The sequence below is a fragment of the Anomalospiza imberbis genome, chromosome 4, assembly GCF_031753505.1.
Source record: "Anomalospiza imberbis isolate Cuckoo-Finch-1a 21T00152 chromosome 4, ASM3175350v1, whole genome shotgun sequence".
NCBI lineage: Eukaryota > Metazoa > Chordata > Aves > Passeriformes > Viduidae > Anomalospiza > Anomalospiza imberbis.
In genome coordinates this window covers 43,074,314-43,097,534 of record NC_089684.1, presented here as the reverse complement: position 1 = coordinate 43,097,534, position 23,221 = coordinate 43,074,314, and the positions used below count along the sequence as shown (strand labels likewise).

Below are 23,221 nucleotides of genomic sequence, written 5' to 3'. Positions count from 1 at the left end.
TGAATCCCTCAAGGATAGGCTGGACAGGCCTTTGCGAAACCTGGTCTAGTGAAAGGTGTCCCTGGCCCCGGCAGAGGGGTGGAACTAGGAGAAATCTAAGGCCCCTTCCACCCTAAAACATTCTATGCTTCTATGGTTTTATGGGGCTGTGGTTCTGTGAATGCCGTGTGTTCTCTGACTGTATGTCAAGTTATCCCTTCCAATGCCTCAATATATGCAAAACACCAAGCTTTGCCCATAAAAATATCATGTGAGGTTTAGTGATAGCAACATTTGAAGGACAAGCTCTTGAGATGGGTACATGAGGTTTAAGTTTCCAAGCAGCTTCCACGCTTCCTTGTTTCATTAGAGCAGCTCTTTGCCTGTGGCTGGATGGAGAAGGCAGAGAGAAGAGCAATCAAATGTGTCCTGCTAGGGGATGCAGAAATGAGCCTGGCAAATACAGCACTGTCAAAAGCTTGTAGGAATTCCCATCAGGGTCACAGGAGTAGCTGCTTTCCTCTCCACAGTGAGGAAAGCTTGTGTCCAGAAGCACAGCTGGGTTGCAAGAGCATTTTTGCCTTGCACGAATAGTGTCAGGTTAACGCCACCTGCGCAACCTCAAATCCATGGGACGGCAGTGTGGTTGAAAACCTGGCCCTGTCAAAGGAATTGAAAAATGTTTTGACTGTTTCGTGAAATCCAGATTTTCCTGCTGGCCACTCGTGTGCTTTGTGGCCATGTTAAGGATAAGCTGGTGGCAGAGCAGGCCTCCAAGCCATGCTGTTTATTCACAAGTGGATGTGCATGTCTCTCCACACAAGTTATGCCGGTGCCAGGTCCATTCAACAGAAGTTGGAAGAAAGTTGGAATGACTTCTCCCTGTAGGCACTTGCTACTTCTCCCACCTTCGTTTATCTTTAAATTCAAGTGAGCACCTTGTTCTTTTAAGCAGTTTGCTTTCCAGCCAACATTTTGGTTTTCATGATGGTGAGGAGGCAGCAAAGATGCAGCGTTTGTTTGCTTCCAGATGTGTCCTCGGAGCTTAGTGTGAGTGTCCATTCTTAGGCTTCCCAGCAGCACGGGGAGGCGGGTGTTTGACAGGATTCCCATCTGTAGTGGCCTGTATCTCTCTGTGGCTTGCCGAATGGTTCTCTGCTGGTCCCTTCCCTGATGTTAAAGCCACTGCCTAGAGCTCAGCTGCTTCACCTCTTCCCCCAAATGTCTCTGCTCCTGTTTCACACCAGTTGCCCTAAGTGGGGTGGTTCACAAGACTTCACAGAATGCTCCTGCAGCCTCCTCCCCAGCGAGAAATGATTCTGCTCCCTCTGGAGTGTGAGATGCTGCAAGTGAGCGTCACCAATTGAAATGTAAACGTTTTCAGTCCTTTTTCTGCATTTTTGAGATTTTTTGCATCTGCTGGGGGAATATGGTTACCTGTTCATATACAACTGTCTTTTCAAGGCTTTTTTTTTGCCCTCCATTTCTTTTCCTTCTTCTTTCCACAAATGCTGCCATTCACGTGGGGCCCATTTTGTTGCCGACAGGCAGCGACTTTTTTGTTCTGAAAACGGAACTAAATTTCCTGAAGCCTGTAGCAGTGGCCTGGTTTGTCGTGCTCTTGGCCAAATCCGGAGCTAAGAGCTGACTTGGAAAGCAGCATCACTCCTGAGGGAAGGGGAAAACGGATCTCTTGGATCTCCTCTTCTCAGCGACGTGTAATCCCCATGTTTGGATGGTTTATGTTTAGGGAGCACTGCAATGACTCCCAGTCAGGCACTCCAGGTTCTGGGTGCAGCAAGTCCCTGGAGATCCTGACCTCTGCTTTAGGCATGAACTCATGCAGATGGTGAATATCTGTTTGTTCTCTTCCAGAGAAGCTGACTCAAGCTGAGGCTTCATAATGGAACCGACAGACAACCAGAACCGTGACAAGAGGTAGGAATTAATGTGATATAATCTTGGCTTCCCAGGTGCTGTGATGAATGTTGTGATGGTTTAGAAAAAGAATTCCCCCTCCAATGCAAGAATCAGAATTCCAAAGTGGGACAAATGAAGTAAGGATTGTCCTGTCAGTGAGAGCGGCTTCAGAGCCCATTGGTATTTTCAGAGCTTCTGTTACAGACCCAGGCTTGGACGATGGCTGGGGTCAGGGCAGATTCTCTGCTGAACATTCTGAAGCCAATCTCTTACTACTGGAGCCAGGGCACACCCTTCTGCAGTTTGGGATGCTTTTGGCCTAGGAGTAGTTTCCAGCTTCAGTCTGGAGCAAAGCGCGAGTTGTGGTTTTTTGGGGTGGGGGCGATTTGTGCGAGTTTTGCTTCTTGTGGAACTTGTTTGAAGATGATGAGGACTGAGGTGATGTTTCATGGCAGACATTCAGTTTCATCTGCCTCTTTGAACAGCCAGGTTGTTGGGGTTTTCCTGGTGACACATCAAGTGTAGAGCAGCTGCAGCACATACAGGACTATTTTTAACTCTCCAGTGCTGACCTGTTTTCCCCCTGGAGATGGAGGGGCTGGGAGTGTAGAGTCCCCCTGCACCAAGGCTCCTAGGTGCTGGGCATGTTGGTGTTAAAGCCTGGAGGTGCAGTTCCCAAAGCTTCCAAAATTCCCTGACTTTAAGGGAGCTGTGCAGGGTTATGAGTGATGGCAGCGATCAGGTTTGCAAAGGCTTTGAAGAGCATCTTGACAAACACCTTCAATGGCCAGGCCAGACACGGGCAGCAAAGGTGTCTCCAGGGCTGGGGAGACTGGGGGATCTACAGGCTTATCTAAAAAGTCTGGGCATTTCAATAGACAGCAGACCCATCTACTCTGAATTTGGAATGCCATCCAGTGCGAAAACCTGATTTTTTTGTAAATAACAGCCCTTCGGTATGAGATGAGGCAGCTGTGCCTCTGCTCTAGGAATGATTAAACTTTCAGGAGCTGATTATTGCTGTGGTATTGGAGCAAGTGTCACTGCTGGGGCAGACCAGGCTCTCCCCTTGCAACCTGGGACACTTGGGAAGTTGGATTTGCAAAGAAGAATTTAGCAATTGTATGCATAGAGAAGACTGTGCAGTAGAGTAGAAATACATACCTGCATCCACTGTGCCTGCATGCTTTTCCTTCCCTGACGTCCATAAATATCAGAGCAAGCAGAGTTTCCCTCATTTTGCAGTAGTCTTTCAAAGGCCAGGGACACTTTAAAGGTTCTGGTTTCCCGTGATGGGACACTTTATTGGTGTTTTGTTGTGGGGCAGGTGGGATTGAGTACATGCATAAGTGGAAGAGGAGGAGCAGGGGGATTTGACCTGGTGTTTTCTGAATGTCTGAGATCTTCTGTCTAATTACACTGATGGGATGGCTTTAAATGCAGCTACATGATTTTCCAGGGAAGCAGCTTTCCAAATGCCTGTTTGAAGTAGAGAGTGAATTTCCAAGGTTGTTTATCAAGTGGCTATTAATAGAATATGAATAGAGGATTCTGTTTGACTCGCAAGGGGGGAGACTGGGGTGAGAGGTCTGCAGGAGAACTGGACTGGCAGTTTCTCCCATTAATCACTGCAAGTAGATTAGCCAGCTCATGTGCTGATCACCCCAGTGAGTGCTTCTGCGTTTGTTTCGCAAGGAAATGGAGGAGGGTCTTTCTCTTCCCAACCTTCTTGATGGCTTGTATCAGGAGTAGCAATCCCTGAGAAGGATGTGTGCTGTCCCCTGTGTGTCTCATTGCTCTGGGGCACAGCACATGCTGGACAGAACCAATCTGTCCACTGTCAGCTTCCTGAGGATTTTGACATTGCTTTGCTGCTGGACATGTGCCGTTGTGAGAAAGCCTCAGTTTCTGCATGGAGTAAAGCCAGGGGTTCAAGTGTTAACTCTCTTTTCTGTGTCTCTGTCTGAAAGCTGGAGCAACAACAGAAACCTGCTCCGCCTTCTGGAGCAAGAGAGGCGGAGGAGACAGGTGGCTCCAGAGGAGAAAGATCCATTCTTGGCGAAGACTCCCCTCTTTGCCAAGCCCTACAAGGTAATGGGAGTGGGGTGCAGGCTGGAAGGAGAGGAGGAAGGAGGCTTGGGGTGGGAGAGGGGAGCTGTGTCTTTTGCATGGGCTGCAGCCGACTTGAGCCCGATCCCTGCAAACACAGCATCTTCCCATCTGCTGCACCGAGTTTGCCTAATTTCCCTTGTGGGGATGCGTGGCAATTCCATGAAGATGCCGAGCAATGTCTCCTGCTGAGCTGGCTCTCTTGCTTGGGATGTTTCTGACATTTCTCCCGCTCTGTTCTTGTGCTGCAGACCGATAAAGAAGATGAGCTGTCCAGGCGCATTAAGAACCTGCTGGGCAATGTGGACTCCAAGATGCTCCTGAGCCATGAGTCCTCTCTGATTCCCATATGGATTCCAAAAAAGCCCAAAATCAAGTCACAGACCCAGAGTCATAGGCCAGCCTCCAGTAAGACCAACCCATATGAGGACATAAGGAAAGAATCCTCACGAGAATCACTGGGCCTCCCACCTAACCCTGAGCCGAGCCGTGATGACAGTGATAAAGGTCACTCCAATCAGAGGTCAGAAGCCAAAGCTCCACAGTCCAAAATCCTTCCTGAGCCTGTCAAGGTGAGTGCAATCGTTGTTGTGTCTTGTCCAGACTGCTGTTGCCCTCAGAAGCATAAGGAGTCTCATTTTATTTGGGTGAATGAGAAATATTCCTCTTACTCTAGAACTGCCTTAGAGGAATTGGTAACTATTATTTCTGACTGTTTTTTTTTTTTTTTTTGAAGTAAGGAAGCTTTTTGCACAACTTTTTAAATGCAGAGGTAGCCTGTGCCTTTGAAGACAAAGCTTAGCTGCTTCATGGTGTAATTCCATAAAGGGAGAAGACTGCACAGGCATATTTACATAACAATAATAACAGTAAGGATAAATAGCAGTAGTAGTAGTAGTAGTAGCTTAAGAATGGAAAGAAAATTTCCAGACTGCCAGGTTCCAAAGGGAACACAGACATTTTTCTCAGAGGCAGAAGAGATGACTTTGGGAATTTCAACTGGTTTTCCACTTGGCCTCCATTATCAATTCCCCTTCAGATAGGCCTTTTGATCCTTAGTAGCATTTTATTATTAATGGTATTGCATGACTTTCTAGAGTTGGTGGTCACCACATGCTGCTGTGTGCATGTCAATTAGTAAAAAACCCCAACCAACTCCTTCTGCCTCCCTTGTTCCTGTTTCAGAAAAAGAAGCCCATTGATGTGACATCCACGGAAAAAGCTTGGAAGGTTGGTGCTCTTCCATAATCGATCTCTGTGTTTTCTTATGTTTTGCATGCCTTAAGGAAATGGCTGGGGAAAAAATGCATTGCTCAGCTCCTGTTCACTCAGCAGATGTTGCCCTCCCTGAAAGTGTGTTTTGGGGTGGGCTGAGGAGAAGTAGGGATAAAAGCTGGAGTTGTAAGATCAGCCTTCCTCTCAGTCTGTGAGCGTAACTCTTGTCTAGAGCAGTTCAAGAGCCGGACTGACAACTCATGCCAGGCAGCCAGAGCTGCTCCTCCCTCAAGCTGGGGGTTGCCTTTCCTGAGCTCCCCTTGTCCAAAGGCTCTGGACCTGCTGCCTCCTGTCTGGGCTTCCAATTTTCCATTTGGGAAACAAAGGGAAACCTGTCCCATGCTTCCAGCACGGGCTGTTACTGAGATGCCATTGTGCCTGGGAGTGTGTCTGAGTGGGCCAATGTGGCAGCAAACTTCTCTTTCCTCTTTTCCACTCTTTTCAGTAGGCTCTGTATTTGCAGAGCTGTAACGTATTTGAGCCAGAGGAGACAGATGAATGGAAAATGCTTCAGGGACTCACACTTTTGTTACAGTTGTCATCTCCAGTGTGATGTTTTTCACGAAGACTTGAAGCATGTCATCTCTGTGGAAGCACAAACCCCATTTTATCTCGATTGTCAGCAAAAGCATTATCTGAGAGTGTTAGACACAAGTGGGAGTGCTGAGAGTGCTGCTGACCAAGTCAGTTTTAGGTGGTGCCTACACCAGGCACACAGACATGCCTTTAAATCAGCTTGTTGCACTGTGCTGAGTTCCCTGAGCTAACCTTGCTTCCCCCTCTCCTCTTTGTTTTTGTGAACAAAACAGGTTGTGGAAAAGCCATCTTCTTCACTTGCTCCTCCAAGGTACACTTGTGTTCCCAAACCACCCTCTAGACCAAACAAACTACTTTTCATTTGAGGGGGAGAGGGGAAGAGGTTCCTGGTTTCCCTTGAAGCTGCACGCTTTGGTTTGATGCTATTCAGGGTTCCTGTTGAAAATTGGTTTCATATTTGTGGGGTTTTCAGGAAAGCTCCCATTAGAAATGAATAATCCAGGCATGCTGGAGTTTACCTATGAACCAGACTTATATTTCCCCAGGTGTTCCCTTCTTTTCTCCTCCTTGGCCCCAGTGTGTCTGTAGATCACATAGTTTTTTATAGACCCAGAATCCATCCTGAAATTGTTACCCTTTATTGGAAATGTATCTTTTGGGGGTTCAGGCTTTCAGAAAGGCACTGGGCTGTTTTGTTTTTTTTTTGTTGTTTTTTTTTTTTAAAACTTTATTTGGTTGAATGCAGCTTCACAATGTAGCAGTGAGATCCTGTTTACATTCTTGTCTGGCTGGGTGTGAGTTAAAGGTTTTATTATTCCCAGAAGGTTTTTTTCATACGGAGCTTTATTTTCGGAGCACAGCAATGTATTCCTCTGGCTTTCTCCCCTCTGCTCTCAGTGCCCAAACACAGGGCTCAGTTTTAGTTTTGAGTGCTGCCATGTCAGTGGAATAAGTAAGTAACCTTTCCCCCTGCTGCTTCCTAATTTTGTCTCCTGGCGGCCTTGCAGGGCTCTCCAGTCCGAGCACAAGAGGATGGCACCAGCACAGCCCAGCAGCTCGGAGTCAGAGAGCACCAGGGACTGCCACAGCTCCTCAGTCTCTGCACTTCCAAGAGCACCAGCACCCGAGGTGAATGCAAATCAAAAGCAGAGGCTGCTCCCACAGCCCCTTGCCTCACACTGTCTGCTGTCTGAGGGCAGTCAGGACAGGAGACCTTAAATACTGTCACTGTGCAGGTGTCCCCTTGAGACCTCTGCAGCAGCATCAGGCATTTCTTGCCCTCTGCTTCGTTTCCATACTTTGTCATTCATAAATCCTTCCTGGACATCTGGTGCCTAACCGGGCAGTGTTCCCCCTTCTCCTTTGGCATCACTGTCTAGCCCTTCTGGAGTTTCCACTCCAGGATTAATCCATTCTGCAGCAGAGAGGTGAAACTTTGAGTGCATATGCTGAATGATCCTTCTCTGCAGTAGGTACCTCTGGGCGGTGGGCCCCTGATTTCTCTTCATGGGTGTTTTGAGTACTGGCTCTGTAACTGGAAAATTCCTTCTTTCATTTTCTGCTTCTTTCAGTCCTGTCAATGCCATATTTTCTTATACTGCTTGCTCTCAAAGATGAACCTGCCTTTGATAATACGGTCCTCCAGTGCTGAAGCCTGGAGAGGGAGGAGGAGGAAGAAACAGTGAGGCTGCAGCCCTGGATCTGTGGTCGGTGTGCTGGATGTTCAGCATGGGAGAGGTGATTGGGCAACAGGGCTGGGCTGCTTGGCTCTTGGGAAACATCCAGTGAGCTGTGCTGCATGGAGGAGAGAGATTCAGGCAGACAAAGGATCTTGGGAAGGCTGACCAGGGGGGCCTTTGGCTGAAAGCTCATCCCTCCCTCCTGTTTTGGGTGAAAGAAGAGCTGTGAGGACACTCCTGCCCTGCAGGGAACCTGACATTGAAGAGGTCTGGAGCAGAAGAAACTCTGCTGTTCTTCCCTCCTCCTGCTTTGAATTCCATTTGAATTAAAGTGTTTGGCCTCAGTTATAGTGAACAGCCACACACCAAATAGGATTTTTCCTGTGACCTCCCTGGACATCCCTTAGGAAAGCCATTTCTTCCAGGCCAGGACTTTGGCTCATTCGATGTCTAAGGCATGTGTCACCTGCGGCTGGGAATTCCGTATTGATGACTTCTTTTCCTGGCGGCACGGAAAACTTGAGGCTTCCAGCCTGAATAGCTAAGCAGATCCAGTGCAGAGTGACTTAACCCACAGGGGATAACTGTGCAGGGAGTCGCTTTGCCTTCACAGAGACACTGAACGGCTCTGTCCTCTCTTCCCCAAAGCAGAACCTTCACTCTCCTGTGTCACCCCAGTCTCTTTAAGGCATCTTTCCAAATTAACTGTGAGCTGCCTTAAAAATACAGCACACGTGAAGCTCCGATGTATCTCTTGTCCTTCTGTGCCAGCTTTTACCTCTTCTCCCAGCACCTGAGCAAAGCTGTTTGTAAAGCCAACCTTCTTGTTCAGGTCTTTAAGAATCCCTCAACCCCAACAGAGAGCCTTGTATTGCCTGCACTGACAGACTTCCTGGCAGGGCCCAGTTAGGGAGTGTCAGTGTGCAGAAAGGAACAGGAATGTGGCATCTTCCTTGAAGTGTGTTTAAAAAGGAGTGTCAAAAAAATCCCATCCAAACAAACAAAAAAAAAAAAAAAAAAAAAAAAAGGGCAAGTCAAGCTGTGTTCCTCTGCAGTTTGCAAAGTCTGGAGCCAAGAAGCAGAATTTGTGGACAACTCCAGAGCATTTCTATTCTCAGGTGGAATGAAGACGCCTGCCTTGAAGTTGGCTGAAAACAGATGAAGAGTCTTCTCTATCTTGCACGAGCTCCATGTGTGGGTGCTTTCCTTGTGCCAGAATCAAATCCTGGCCAGAATCAAAGCAACCTTGCAGAGCTGGTCCATTAGCTGGGCTTAGTTTGAAGTTTGTGGTCTCTGCTTTAGTCCTTCAGAAAAGCTCCTGTGCCTGAAGGCCTGAACCTTTTTCTGTGTTCAAATGTTGTGTGTAATAAGTAGTAGGATGTCTTTCCAGGAGCCCAAGTGATGATGGTCAAGTGCTTTGCCAAGCAAAAGCTCGATCTTGGCAGGAGGATCCAGCCTGGAGCCAGCCCAAGTTACCTGACTGTTCTGAACTGGAAGCCAAGCAACAACTGCACCTTGCAAGGGTTGCATTTTGGTCAAAGTTGTTCTGGTTTTTTTTTTGGTTTTATTTGTTTTGGTTTTTTTTTTTTTCCTTCAGAAAAATGAGTCTGATTTCATTTGGGTGAATGACAAATATTCCTCCTTCTCTAGAATTGAACTGGGAATTTCTCTAGGATTGGGAACTTTTATTTCTAACTGTTTTTTCTTAACTAATGACACTTTTTGCTCAACTCTTTCACATGCAGAGACAGCCTGTGCCTTTGCAGGCCAAGCTTCGCTGCTACAATAGCAACTAAAGGAAAGTGATTTTGAATGAAGGGAGCACACTGCAGAAACAGACTTTCTTAACCATATTAAATAAAAGTCAGCAAAGTCAGCAATGGAAACGGTGTTTCCTGACTGCCAGGGAAGCCAGACATTGATCTTGCAGGAGGTGACTGGTGGTTTCAGCTCTTGCTCTGCCTGGTCTCTGTTCCTTACTGCCCTTCAGATGGAACTGTTATTCCTTATCAGCATTTCATTATGAATGGACTTGAAAGACATTTCTAGAGCTGTTGGACAGCAAATGTTTGCTGAGCGCATGCTTGTTTGGTATCAAGGAGTAAAATACCCAAACAAACTCACAGTGCTTCCCTCTTTCTTGTTTCAGCCCATCGTGCACATGTATGAGCAGTCCATTGAAGGAATATTGGAGGTGGGTGCTCTTCAATACCAGATCTCCATGGGAAAGCCGGTACAAATCCATGGGGAGGTGGATCCCTCTGACTCTGGGAAGGGTGAAACTGCCTCTGTGTCCATCAGCAAAACTCCTGTGAGCTTCTTCTCTCCTTCTCTTTCCAGGAAATGAGCAGCCCCCTGTCACCTCTCCTGCCACCTTTTCGGACACCTGCTAGAACAGAGACTTCCGAATTTCCATTGCAGGCAAAGGTAACCCTGCCCATTTTGGCCAGGGCTTCTGGTAAATTACAAGAGATCTCTCTGCTGAGCAGAACTTCAGTCTTGGCAGAAGGAGCCTGCCTGGAGGCCAGCCTAAGTTCTTTGACCATAAACAGTGTTGAGAGTTAGAAACCAAGCAGAAACAGCACCTTGTGTGGGGTTCCATCATACCATGCTCAAGGAGCAAGTTAGTGCCTGTGGCCTGTTAGTTTAGAGTCAGTTCTTCACAGGCCAAAGGCCAGACTTCTGGGCAAGAGTCTCTGGGCTCTGGGGAGCTGTGCTAGGACAGAAAGAGCCAAAAAGGCATCAGTCTTGAATCCTTCTTTTCTCTTTTGTTGGCAGCCTGAGCCATCAGCTTCTAAAAAGTGGCACCTTGACAACCTAATGACCCAGATAAAGCGAAGAGCAGTACAAAGAGAGGGTCCCATGGAAATTGCCCATGGGCATGGACGTGAGGAGGGTGTGAAGCAGGAGCGGGGCATCAGCAGCAATTCCTGCCAGCACCACTCCAAGGCAAGGGAGCCTTCTTACAAGAGCTGTGGCCAAGTGGCCATGGATTTCCACAAGACCTTTTCCCAAGTGGCCGAGGACACTCACAAGACCTCTGGCCAAATGACCGAGCATTTTCATAAGACCTCTGGCCAAGTGACAAAGGCTCCTCAGGAATCTCATGGTATGAGCACACCCAGCTCTCTAAAGCCTCTTGGGCACACCAAGGAGGCCTTGCCCAGGAAGATTGTGGGTATCAAAAGGCCCAGCGAGCCCCTGGAGCATGACAAATCCAAGAAAGTCCTGAAGCTGGAGAGCGAGCCTGGTCCGTTGGAGGTCAGAGACCAGTCCTCCAAAGACAAGCTGTAAGTCCAAGAAGCAGAGAAACCAAAACCTGCTTTCCGAAAAGGCCTGAAGCTGGGAGTGCAAAAACCCTCTGAGAACAGGAAGCACGAGGAGCCTGACAAGAGCTCTGCCCACGTGCCCAAGGTTCCTGACCAGAGTTGTGGCCAAGTGGCCAAGCCTGCCCACGAATCTGATGTTACATCCAAGCCCAGCTTTCTGAAGCCTCCTGTGCACACCAAGGAGGCCTTGCCCAAGAATACTCTGGGTATCAAAAGGCCAAGTATGTCCCAGGTACATGACGAATCCAAGAGAGTCTGGAAGGTAGAGAGTGAGGCTGGTCTTTTGCAGGTCACAGGCCAGTCTTGCAAGGACCAGCCCAAAGTCAAGAAAACAGTGAAGCCAAAAGCCACCGACAAAAAAGGCCTGAAGCCGGCACTTCACAAGGCCTCTGAGAAGAGAAAGGGCTCCCACCAGGTCAACACCAAAGGCTTTTTGGAGCCCAGTCTCCTGAGACATGCTCAGGAGTATGATGCCTTCATGCCCAGTGGCCACAGGCCTGGGGATTTGCACAAAGGGAAGGTGCCCTTGCCTCCTGGGGAGAAGAAGTTGTTCTCGCCTGCAAGGGAGGCAGACGTGAAGAGGAAAGCCATGAGGAGTCCTGAGGAGTCCCCCAAAAAGAAGGTGAGAGGGGCTAGAGGAAGTGGGTTTGGACAATGACCAAGGTGGTGTTTGAAAAACCCGTGTGGAGTTTCCCCTTCATAGGCTGGCAGTAGAGCCGTGATGCTTCTCCTCTAAAGGGAGTTCCAGTGTGTTGTTTTTTTCTGTTTTCAGCCAGAATCTATCAAACTGAGCTGTAGTGGTCTGTACTTTAGGTGAACTTCCAAGACCTGAGTGATTTTTTTTCCCTGTTTTTATTCTTGCTGCTAGAGGGAAGACAAGGGGGATACTCCCAGGAAGAAAAAGGAATGAGACAAAAAAATCCCAACAAAATAATTTCCGCTTTCAGCAAACAAAGGCTCCAATAAACTGAAGTGAGTATGCAGTGATGGGATGTCAGAAAGATGTGTAAATCTAAGTCTCTCTTCAGAAGGGAAAGATGAAGAACTCCTGTATCTCCTGTCCAGACACTCAAGAGTTTGCTTCTAACGTGATGTGCATTCTGCAGCTACAGCTGCTGCAGATTGGCCTTTACATGCTGGAAGCTATTGTTGGTTGGGGGTTTATGTATAAATTATGAATGGGATGGGATTGCTGTGGAACGCGTGTTAAGTTTCTTTTTTAGCATTAGTCTTACGACATGGTTATGACAATGGGAAGACAGTAGTAGTCTACATTTTTGGTAGCACACAAAGAACTTAATGTTACAACTTACTTCAAAAGTTTTTTGACTAATCACACAAAACAAAAGCATATTGATAGTAGTTGTATCTAACTACTAGCAGTACATGCATTTTTTGTTGAAAGAGGGTTTCCTTATTTTGAATGTAATTCTTGTTTGTAAGCTTTAAAACACAATGCACAAAGCTCTATTATTAAGCTTAGAACTTCTTAATATCTTGCTAGATGTACTTTTCTGTAGCTTAGGGCGGTATTCTAGGCAAGTGTTAATATACAGACTATTGTTCTATTTGTCCTTGTTTTTCTACTTCTTATATAATTTTTCTGTTGATAAATCTTACGGCTATTGCTTAGCTCTAATTGTAGTTTTGTTGTCTCTGAGGTCTGCTTTTTGTAGCTTTCCTAAAACTCTCTGATTTTGACAATTCCCACAGAAGCAACCAGTGCAGAAAGCCACTCTGAAGGTGTAGGTGAGTAAGGGTAGGGAGCCCTTCCCTTCTGACATCCTTTGAAAGCACAGAGGTGTCGAGGCTGATGACTGGCTGGGGGAAGGGATGTTCCAATCGCAGTAGGAATGGAAGAGCTTTAATTCTGGAGTTCCTTCCTCCCTTTTCCTCAGGGAAAATGAGCAGCTGTCTTAGTCATGCGCTGGCTTTTGGAGTGGGAAGGGTAGGAGGTAGTTTTGGGCAGAGAGGAGTCTGGATCGGGTCGAGGATGGTGCTGTGCTCTGTGTCAAATCATCCTCGGTGCAGCATCAGCTGAGCCAAGGCAGAGCAGCTGGAGAGCACGTGTGCAGTGACTAGGGACCAAAACACGGGAAAAGTGGGTGCTGAAAGAGGTGAGCGGACCGTCCCATGCCCAGCAGAGTTAGGCAAGAAGTGCAGCCTCACACCTGAGCCTTCTCCCTGGGTTTAACTTCATTTCCTGCTCTTCTGATGCTGCGGTCCATGAGCTGGGATTCACTGCTTGGTGTGTTCTTGGAAACTTTGCGAAGCTGGCTAGAAAGGATGGAAATGAGCAGTGGTGAAACAGGTTGAGAGCTATTTGGGGCTGCTTCTTGCTGCCAGAATTCCCAGGTCATCCTGATTTCAGATGATCAGAAATCTGCTGGGCCACTGTTATTGAATGCGAAAGTCTCTGCCAATTCAAACTCCCTCTTATTTGTAGCCGCTCAGCTTTGGAAGTGATGTCTAATTGAGACATTGGCATGAATGGCAGGATGTAGGCGAACTTTTAAGAAATGCCTAGGTTATATGTACATCATGATCATGAATTTGCTTCTCTGGTCCAGAGCATCAGAAGATTCGTTCCAAACTGAGAGGAAAAATGTGGTGCTGCCAGCACTGCCGGCCATGACTGCTGCACAACGTGCACCAAATTCGACCACAACGACCCAAAAGAGACCCAGAACTGCGACTGATGACCTGGACCTGCCTGCCGTGGATAACCCTGCCATGAGCCAGGATCCTTTGTTTGCCAAGCACAGGAAAGTGGAGGAAGACCACAAGGAGCAATCCCAGGGCATCAACAGTGGTACCCAGGAGAGCTGGTGGGAGGATTCCTGCAACACAGGTGTGCTGTGGGATTCACTTCAGAAACATCCTCTCCGATAAGTGACCATTTCTGACTGTAGGCAACTGCAGTGGGTTTATAAAATAAAATTTTGATTTATTTATAAATAACCTGTGGGTGTGGCTGCAACCTGGGCCTCAGGTTTTATAGCATGCTGACAAAATTGTTGCATTTATGGGTTAAAAAAATCAGATTTTACTGGCTGTTTTTAAAAATTTGGCTCTTTACTGACAGCTGGAGGTATGGGGTCGAGGATGTTTTGTGGGGGGCGGGGGCAGGGCTATATGTTAGGCCAGACTGTGCACACTGATTAGCTGCCTTCTAATTGCTTGCTTTTTCCTGATAATTTTCCTGCTTCCAGTCCTCACTGCACTCTCAGCCATTGAACAAGGAACCTGCTCCTGAATTTTTCTGTGCTTGGGAAAAGTTTAATGGTACAACGCACTGTGAGCTGCCAGGTGAGAAGCCAAGGTTCCATTTCAATTATTGGAGGGAGTGCTAGGAAAGAAGGCAAGAGGGGGAGAGCTCGTTGCATAGACTATGCCTGGGAGAAATGAACGTTTTCTCTGGGAATTTAGGAAAGCCTGGCTTTGGAATTGCTTTAGGCATCTCTCTCTGACCAGCTTTCTCTCTGTGGTTTTTCAGGGATCTGCAGGGGATGAGAAGAATCCTTTTCCAGTGACTTCTCTGCCACGTAAGGACAAGACCAGACAAGACAAGAGAAGAAGACCTGAAGTTAGAACAGTAAGTGTTTGTTTTACAGCCCTGCCTGTAGTTACTGAAGACACCAGACAGGGCTGGCCCTGTAGCCAGCCCGGCTTCTGCTTCGTCCTGAGCACTTCTTTTGGGAGCAAAGAGAGAGGGAGGGATGGGGGAGAGCTGCCCTTTCAGGGCAGCACCTGCTAAGTAGCTTGGCTACAGCTGAACAGCACTTGAATTTTTGACTTCTTGCTGGGCCTTTGATCAGTACTGGCCAAAAGGATTTCCTAGAGCTGCTGATAAGCTGTTTTTGATTGTACAGCTTAATCATTACAAATGTTGTGTTGTCCTGTGGTACAAGCAGTGGGGAATACTGAAAAGCTGTAACCTGCCATCCCATGGGGCCTTTGCAGTGTCATTTTCCATAAAAGACCAAGGTTTGTGGGCCCCTCTGGGCAAAGGGATGCATTGCCATGGTCTGCTGGCAAACTTGCAATAGAAAATAAGCACGATGTGCCTGGCTGAGTGGCTGGGAGGCTGTAAAAATCCTCTCCAGAAAGAGGCAGCTGCTGAAAGTCAAAAAGTTGTGCAGGTCCTCTTGGAGTAAAGTGACTCGAGTCATTGATTGTGTTCTGCCAGGTGTGCCTCTTGGATGAATCCAACCAAATGTTTTCTCTCTTCCTCCTTTTGTTCCAGAGTTTTCTGCTCTGGAAAGCCAAGTGACGTGACCAAGAGCTGGCCTGACCTCATACACAGAAGGAGACAGAATTTACAGTGACCCAGACTGGAACCAAATGCCTTAACTGGGTCTCCAGGATGTAAATAGTTCCAAGTTCTCTGTTCTTCTGAAGCCTTAGAAAACTTTGGTTTTATTTATTTTCTTTTTGTTCAATGCAAAGCACCTGCACATTACTTTTGTTTTAAATACAGTTGTAGATTTTCTTGGTTACTTTTGGAAAACTGTTGTGTTTTTTGAGGGTAATGCTTTTCTACCTTGCAAAAGAAGAGACGGAGGGTGGTACCTACTGTCACCCTGTTCTTTTGAAAGTTTTAAAGTTCTTCTAAAAGTTTTCTATACCTTCTGATGTTTACATATTTCTACTGAATTTTCTCACACTCTTCTTGTAAATAATGCTTGTTTTACATTCTTGTTTGTGGGTAGAAAGAATTGATGAACTGTTAGTTTAACCAGCGTGGTTGGAGAGGTGGCAATTTCATCCTCCAATACACTGTCACTTTTGGAATTCTATATCTAGTGGAGTCAGAAAACCAAATCCTCTCTTTGAGTTCTTTTCTTGCCCCTTTCACATCTAACGTCCGTGTGCGAGTTATTTCGTATCGCAGTGTGACACCTACCTATGAAATTACCTAGTGCAATGAATTGTCTGAATGGGCCCATGTCATGACGGTCTGTAAGTGTGTCCCCTAGGAGTAACTAACAGGACAATTTTCACACCTGTTGCTGACAAGGAAATCTGCACTCAGACTGTGTTACTGAGGGTCTTGCTCAGTTTCAGCTTTGACAGACCCAAGTTTGGGTGGCAAAATAACACCCAAAATGAGGCTGGAAACAGCTCCGACTTTCTCCTGTGCTGGAGGGGTGGGACTCGCAGGGAGGATTCCTCCTTGGGCTGCTTTTTGGCATTTGGCTTGGTGGGGATGGAAAACTGCAACGGGTCCTTAGGATTGCTTGGACATTGTTGTGAGTCTGAGAGCTTCCAGGGAGAGGAATCTCTTCTGATAAAGGAGGGATTAAGTGGCTGAATGTGGAACATAAGGCACATTTTGCATTTGGATATTTGCCTACAAGCACTGGTGGTCTCAGTGAGTGTCCAAGAGCAGAATCTGGTACCAAAGTAGGGCATCCTTCCTATGGGAGAGGACTCAGGACCCAGTGACTTAGAAACCTGCCAAGGGAACCCAAAAGGGAAACATGAGCTGTTTGCAAGCACTTCTCCCTTGCCAGGCTAACAGTGGAGGCAGCATCCACAGCACTGGTGTTTTCAGTTGACACCCTTCTCTACCCAAAGATTTCCTGGAAATTATTCCTGCAGTATGGCTCAAGGAGTTGTTTTTTTCAGAGAAATCACACTTCTGTGAAAAAAAAAAAAAGGAAAAACCCCAAACCCTTCAAGTTTTTCAGTCACCTTTCAGTTGACTTTGATGGGCTTTGGATCAATGTTATTTATACAAGATATTTAGAAGCAAGTTCAAAAACTGTTAAGCAAGAAGTTTTATTTGCACAAGAAGTTTCATTGTGCCTCAAACACAGCTGAGCAGGTTCCTTTTCACAGTCATATTCCTCCATCTTCCCGCTCAAAAGTCACTGTATTGCAATATCAAAGCAAAGTATTGATAATGGTCATAAGACAGTCAATAAAACACGGATGCTTGATCTCAGTGAGAGATTCTGGAATCTTGATTTATCAGCATGCTAGTCCAGTGTGTTGACACCCTTGTCTACACCAAGATTTCCTGGTGTGTGACAGCAGCATCCTGCCATCCTCACATCCAGTGGTGTGTCTGCCTTCGCCCTGATGCTGTCACATGCCTTCCCTATCTCTGAAGACCTGTGCGAGTGGGGAGAGAAGGATGGTATCCCAAAATAATTGTGATTACAAGAAAGAATTATCTCCCTTTTCCACATCATTTCATGATGTAGGAAGATGTCTGCACAGATTGAGCAGTAGCCACCTGTTTGCGGGTTTGAGGCTCAAGAAAATGAACAGGAAATAAATACTAGCAAAATGCCTACATTTCCCAAAGGAGTTTCTGTAGAAAGGGCTCCTGCCTGCAGTCATTCTGCCTTCTGGCCCTGCAGGACAACCAGGATCATGGCTGGGTCTTTCTGCATCTTCAAGGGACTGGCCTTTTATGTTCACTCTATTAAAAGCCTTAGTGCCTCTCAGGGATAAGCTGCCCTAATGGGTGGAAGGAAGGTCTATGTTCCCTTCTCCCCATTTTACCTATCAAACCTGATTTACTCCTTGTCCCTGGAGTTGTCCCTGCCCATAGCAGGAGGACTGGAACTCAACCATCTTTAATGTCCCTTTCAACCCAAGCCATTCTGTGATTCTATGAAATAACAGAAAATTTTTAAAAATCCATGGTATTTCAACCTGGAGCCAGGTCAGGGGCCTGCAGTGGGTTAGGAAAGATGCTCATTGTTTTCACTTGGGGCTATTCTAGGACATGAACAAGATGACTGTTTGACCTGTTCCTTTTGTCTGCCAGCTTTGACCTTCTGTTAGTGATGAAAACTTTAATTAAGGACAGTAACTGACCTTCTGCTCAAAACCAGTGGGTGTGAATCAGCACCGCAGACATGCAGAGGGGTGACTTTTACCCTAATGCCAAAGGGGCTGGAAATAGCAGTGCCCTGTGTGCCTTCAGCAGCGCTGTGCCGGCTGTTCCTGTGGCCATGGGCTTTACAGAGCTGTGCGTGGATTTACAATTTCTCCCAGTTTGGAATGTTGATTTGCACTGTCCTATTTTTTTTTTTCTTTCTTGGAAAATGCATGCAGGGGAAGACAATGTCTGAGCAATTCTTGGCCCACGTTAAGTCTTGCCTGTCAAGCAAATGTTTCTCATCGGCCCTGCCGCCACTCCCAGGAACAGCCAGAGCTGCACAGTTGCCTGCTTCTACTTGCGTTAAAATGCCACCAAGTGGCAGCCACACCAGCCTTGCAGACTGAGCCAGGGAGGAATTACAAATACAAGTTTCATCTCCTGGCTGGCTGTGCGCTATTTGCTAGCAGTTACAGTGGAGAGAACATGCAAAGCTTTAGAAAACAAATACAGATGTGGCAAAAGCAGCCAGCAAAACAATGTAAGCGAAGTATCTGGAACAGAGTACTTGGGTTTGCAAAACTCTCCACTGCAGTGATGCTGAAAATAGTCCCAAGAACAGTTTCAGCCTAAATAAGGACAGAAAGCCCTATCTGATTGTGGGAACAGTTTAGGGTTAAGAATTTCCCAGTCATTTGTTCTAATTAAGCTTGAACGGGCGAATTGGCTGAATTTTTATCAGCTGCTGACAACTTGTTTGTGAATTAAGTCTCGGTGTCATTTGATGTGGTAAGCCCATGAGGCTTACCAACACTGACCCTGCAGTAACTGCCTCCAGATCCCACCGTATCTGCAAGATCCTGGAGACAGGCAGGGTATCCCTCCTGGCTGGGATCATTGTTGCCTCCTGCTGCTTCTCCCGTGCATGGAGGTCTCTGCCAGGGCAGGCCCGGTTTTCCACAGGGCTGCATCCCCCTCTGCAGGCAGGCGTTTCTAGTTGAAATAATTTTCCCAGCCGGTGTTCAAACAGAAGGGAAGACTGCAGTCCTTCTGATAGAAGTGCATGCATGTATTCGGTTTGTATTTTAAAAAATGCAAGTACCGTGTGCTTTGTCTTCTGAACTTTTCTGTTCTTAGCTGAGTATTTTAGCAGGATGTCAAATCCAAAGAGTTTTGCTGCCGGAAAGGCTCTATTAGGAATGAGATTCCGTTGGGAAAGAGGAGTATTAAATGGAGTTTGAAGCTGGGCAAGTATAAGCAAACGGACCACAATCTCCTTTGAACGTAAATAAATAAGGTGTGGGGGGTAGGGCCTCCTACCACTGTGTGGCTGCTCTGTCCCTCAGCATGGAGTGCGGGGGGAATATTCTTTTGTCGTCACTGTCCCCTTGCCAGGGCAGGTGGTAAATCACAACAGTTTTATGTGCAGGTAGGTCACTGCAGTTTGTCATCACAGTAATCCCGTATTTTTATTTGTTATACTTTGTCGTCATTAGCACATTTCCAGCAATAGAGATTCTAAAACCAGCTCTGTACAAAATGTATTTAGCTGTGGTGCCATCTCAGATTAACAATGTTCTGGGAACAGGGCTGTTCCTTGTAAACCTGCTTTGCACTTTTCTTGCCAGTCCTTAGGGATACACCTCCAGAGCCCTGAACAAGAGTGTTGGGGCGGGGGTATGCATTGAACTACAAATGGGATGCCTGTTTTAGGATCCTGCTCAGAGCTAGAACCATGTGACTTCCAACTCTTCCCATACCAGAGGCGGTGACCCCTTGTCAAAGACCTGTCATTTTAGGGTCAGATGTTCTTAGATTTTATTTGCTGCAGACTGTTCAGACCTGGCTGGGAGATGGCAGGAGATCAGACAAGAGTATCAGAACGATCCCTTGTGGCCTATTTTTCTTTCTGTACAAGCAGTGGTTATCTTCTCTCTTAGCCCCTCTTGGCTTTAGCTGGGGTTTAAAAGAAGCTATCTCCCAAACATCAAAGTTTATGAAATTAATAACGTACTTAAGAAATAAAATTGCTCGACATAGGGGCAAGTGAGACAGTATGGCACGTCGTGGTGGATGTGGAGGGAGGGAGGGAGGGAGGGAGGGAGGCAGTGGGGATGCTCTGACACTCCTGCCCAGGCAATGCCTGACCACAAAACCTGCTCCAGTATTTCTGAGAGGCACTGAAGTCTGTCCTGTGCACAGCTCATGTTCTCAATGCCTAATTAATCACAAGGTCCAAGGTTGTGTGGAGATGATCTACACGTCTGCGTCTGAGCTGTACCACGTGCCCACGTGCCATTTCTGTTTTAGTCCCATAAATTAAGTCACTCTGGAAGAATGCACAACACTCTGCTGCTTGGCACTCCCCTTCTCAGCTAGACGTGCCGTCCCATTTTTCACTCTCACAAATCTCCTGATGTCTTTCAGCAACTGCTCCCGTAGCAATAGGCTGTAGAAGTAAAAGCCAGCCACGGGCTGCACATTTCTGCTTGTGCCAGGTAAACCACATCAAACTCACCGTTGCTCTCTCTACTAGCCTTCTCTTCTGCAGCTGCCATCGAGTTCTCTGCATCTCAGAGCCTAAAGGGAAGCGCAAGAATTTCCATGGAGGGCTGCAGGAGGACTAGGTAGAAGCCCAGGAAAGATGTAAAAAAACCCGAGAGATGTCACAGGGCATACGTGGAGCAGAGACGCTGAAAAGCGGCAAAGCTGAAGAGCCTGGCTCAGCTTCAGTCCTGTGCAGATCATAGAAGGTGAAGAAAGAAGCAGCAGCGTATTGCTGGCCGGGGGGTTATGTACAAATCACAAACGGGATGGGACTGCTGGGGAACGCGTCTCAAGCTGCTTAATATCTAGCATCACTCTCATTACATGGTCATGACAAGGGGAAGATGCCAGCAGCTCATGTCCTCGACAGCAGACTGAGAACTCAGTGTAACAACCCACTGGAAAGCTTTTTGACCAGTCGCACAAAGCCAAAGCATATTGACAGTAGTTCTGTCCAACCACTATAAGCGCACGTACCTTTGGTTAAAACAATGCTCGCTTATTTCGAATACAATACCTGCTGGTAAGCCTTAAAATACAATGCACAGAGCTCCATTCATAAGCTGAGAACTTCCTAGTGTCTCACTAGATATACTTTTCTGTAGCTTAGGGAGTTATTCTAGCCAAGTGTTAATACACAGACCATTGTTCTATTTGTCCTTACTTTTCTACTTCTTATATAACTTTTCTGCTGATAGGTCTTATGGCTACTGCTTAGCTCTAATTGCAGCTCTGCTGTCCCCGAGGCCTGCCTTTTGCAGCTTTCCCAAAACCCTCTGATTTTAAGGATTCCCACAGGGGATGCAGCAGGAAGCTCTTGGCAAAGCCCTTCTGACCCCGGGGGGCCGCAGCTGCCCTCAGGCTGTGAGGGAGAACAGCAGCAGCCTCTTGCAGCAGCTGCAGCCCCCGGCAGGTGCCTCCCGAGCCTCCTTTGCTCCAGGCTGAACACGCCCAGCTCCCTCACCTGCCCCTCGTCACACCTGTGCTCCAGACCCTGCACCCGCTCCAGTGCCATCTCTGGACATGCCCCAGCCTCATAGTGTGATCCCAAACCCGAGCCCACGATTCCAGATGCACCCTCAGCAGTGCCGAGTACAGGGACATTGGTCCTAAATCATAGAATATTCTGAGCTTGAAGGGATCCACTAGGATAGGTCCTAAAGTATGCCAAAAATTCTCACAGTGGAGTTCAAATGCTGGGAGCAGCAGAAAAAGGGAAGACATTTTTGATACCAGAGCATCAAACAACCCGAATTCATAAAATTAAATGAAGAAATAGGTTATGATGGAATAAACCTGATTTATGTATATATTGCTTTCCATAATTGTACAACTTGGCTTTATGCGGTTGGTTGTTAGCATTTGTCGCTTTCCTTTTCTTGAGTAGAAATGCAGCAGTTCATTTAAAAATAACACCAAGATGTACCCGCCACTGGCTGTGATGGAGCTCATCAATAATGGCAGTAATGCCTCTGGGATAAAAAAGTTAAGGGGAAAAAAAAAATAGATGGCCCAGATTGCAGCCAGAGAAGAGACCACAATGCCAAGAGAGAGTCTCAGGGAAATTGCCAGTGGGGATGGATATGAGGAGGGCAAGAAGCAGGAGGGGTCCATCAGCAGCAATTCCTCACAGCAGCACAGCGAGCCAAGGGAGCCTCCTCGCAAGAGCCAGGTGGCCAGAGCTCCTCAGGACACTCATCTGCCCACAGAATGCAACAGCCAGAAGCCTCCTGTGCACACCAAGGAGACCTTTTCAGTACTGCGAGGCCAGGAGGCAGTATGAAGTAAGTACCTTAGTGCTTAAGTGAATGAGTTCCCTTAAGGCTTGGAAATCCAGCATTAGGCAAGGGAAAATGAGACATGGGATTTTATGTCCTTTAAAACCAAACTGAACATTTAAAGAGGATGAAGTGGAAAATTTTGTAGTAAAACAAAAGAAATGTGAAGCGAAATGAAAGCTCTGCTTTTATTTCCAAAGACTGTACAAGTTCATATGGAGCCATTGGGTTAGGTGGGAAAGAGGCCGTGCAATAGGCATCCTGTCTCTGACCAGAGCCTTTCTCACTTCAAATCCCTGAGGGCTCCCTCAGCGGCTCCTTTTCAGCTGCTGGGCAGGGCACGGGGGCTCAGTGGCACAGGGTCCTGCTGGCCCCCGCCTGGGGGACAGCCCATGTGCCGCTGCCAGGCAGGCCTGGGTTCCCGCAGTGCAGCGGGGGTGTGGGCAGGCTCCAGCAGGGTTCTGTGACCCGTGACCCTCCAGCAGGGTTCTGTGACCCGTGACCCTCCAGCAGGGTTCTGTGACCCGTGACCCTCCAGCAGGGTTCCGTGCCCTCTGACCCTCCAGCAGGGTTCTGTGACCCGTGACCCTCCAGCAGGGTTCTGTGACCTGTGACCCTCCAGCAGGGTTCCGTGCCCTCTGACCCCCCGTGGCACCGGGACACCGCACCTGGAGACCGTTGGCACTCGGGCTCTGCCAACGGCAGAACCGTCTTCAGGCAGTGCCCCGCGGGCTGCAGCAGCACGGAGGGAGCGCAGCTCTGTTCGGGGAGCACTGCTTGGCCAGAAAGCCTGTTCGCAGCGCCTTTATTGCCACTGGGGAGCCATTCCTCGCCCCCAAGGCCAGCTTGTGCCAGGTAATTCTGCGCTTGGCTGCCAGGGTGCAAACAGGCCAGCCACGGCCGTCTCTGCTGCATTCCAGCGCTGGGCCCAAATGGCAGCAGTTTCAAACCCAGCCTCTTGCTCCTGCCTCTGCAAGCTGACAGCAGTTTGCTGGGAGTCGCTGACCAGGGAAATTGCCTTTAAGGCCTTCCTTATGCAAATATTTAGCATTGTTATTCTCCAGCCTGCAGTGGGGCAAATCACTTTCAGGTGGAGAGGGCAAGGTTGCAGGAGGGCTTGCTGCTGATTTAGCTTGAATCCTAAGTGTCTCTAAGGAGCAGGAGAGCCAGGCAATCCCTAGGAAAGGAGGGTGACATGGCAAAGGCCCCTGGGTTCTGCCCCATGTGCTG

The 23,221-nt window shown here is 47.6% G+C and overlaps 2 protein-coding genes across 4 annotated transcripts; both read left to right on the top strand.

The window, feature by feature from the left end:
- The first annotated feature begins 1,224 nt into the window (after positions 1-1,224).
- Positions 1,225-10,101, top strand: LOC137472747 (AF4/FMR2 family member 4-like). Of its 3 annotated transcripts, XM_068188102.1 has the most exons (8): positions 1,225-1,349; positions 1,855-1,917; positions 3,870-3,990; positions 4,260-4,580; positions 6,093-6,130; positions 6,828-6,948; positions 9,649-9,693; positions 9,840-10,101. In XM_068188102.1, the coding sequence occupies exons 2-8, from the start codon at positions 1,883-1,885 to the stop codon at positions 10,062-10,064; spliced, it is 906 nt and encodes a 301-aa protein (XP_068044203.1). In that variant the 5' UTR covers positions 1,225-1,349; positions 1,855-1,882; the 3' UTR covers positions 10,065-10,101. The 3 variants fall into 3 exon arrangements, with proteins under 3 accessions (XP_068044203.1, XP_068044206.1, XP_068044204.1); XM_068188105.1 differs by lacking the exons at positions 1,225-1,349; positions 6,828-6,948 and having other exon boundaries at positions 1,736-1,917; positions 9,840-9,861; XM_068188103.1 differs by lacking the exons at positions 1,225-1,349; positions 6,093-6,130; positions 6,828-6,948 and having other exon boundaries at positions 1,736-1,917.
- A 218-nt stretch (positions 10,102-10,319) lies between these two features.
- On the top strand, positions 10,320-13,679 carry LOC137472746 (AF4/FMR2 family member 1-like). Its single transcript, XM_068188101.1, has 5 exons — positions 10,320-10,471; positions 10,505-10,760; positions 11,118-11,450; positions 11,697-11,800; positions 13,399-13,679. The coding sequence occupies exons 1-4, from the start codon at positions 10,320-10,322 to the stop codon at positions 11,736-11,738; spliced, it is 783 nt and encodes a 260-aa protein (XP_068044202.1). The 3' UTR covers positions 11,739-11,800; positions 13,399-13,679.
- Positions 13,680-23,221: the final 9,542 nt, after the last annotated feature.

Coding starts and splice junctions, on each gene's coding strand:
- LOC137472746 (XM_068188101.1), top strand. CDS start 10,320: ATGACCCAGATAAAGCGAAGAGCAGTACAAAGAGAGGGTCCCATGGAA. Junction 10,472..10,504: donor AGGGAGCCTTCTTACAAGAG/CTGTGGCCAAGT, acceptor TTTCCACAAGAC/CTTTTCCCAAGTGGCCGAGG. Junction 10,761..11,117: donor GCGAGCCTGGTCCGTTGGAG/GTCAGAGACCAG, acceptor GGTCTTTTGCAG/GTCACAGGCCAGTCTTGCAA.
- LOC137472747 (XM_068188102.1), top strand. CDS start 1,883: ATGGAACCGACAGACAACCAGAACCGTGACAAGAG. Junction 3,991..4,259: donor TCTTTGCCAAGCCCTACAAG/GTAATGGGAGTG, acceptor CTTGTGCTGCAG/ACCGATAAAGAAGATGAGCT. Junction 4,581..6,092: donor TCCTTCCTGAGCCTGTCAAG/GTGAGTGCAATC, acceptor TGAACAAAACAG/GTTGTGGAAAAGCCATCTTC.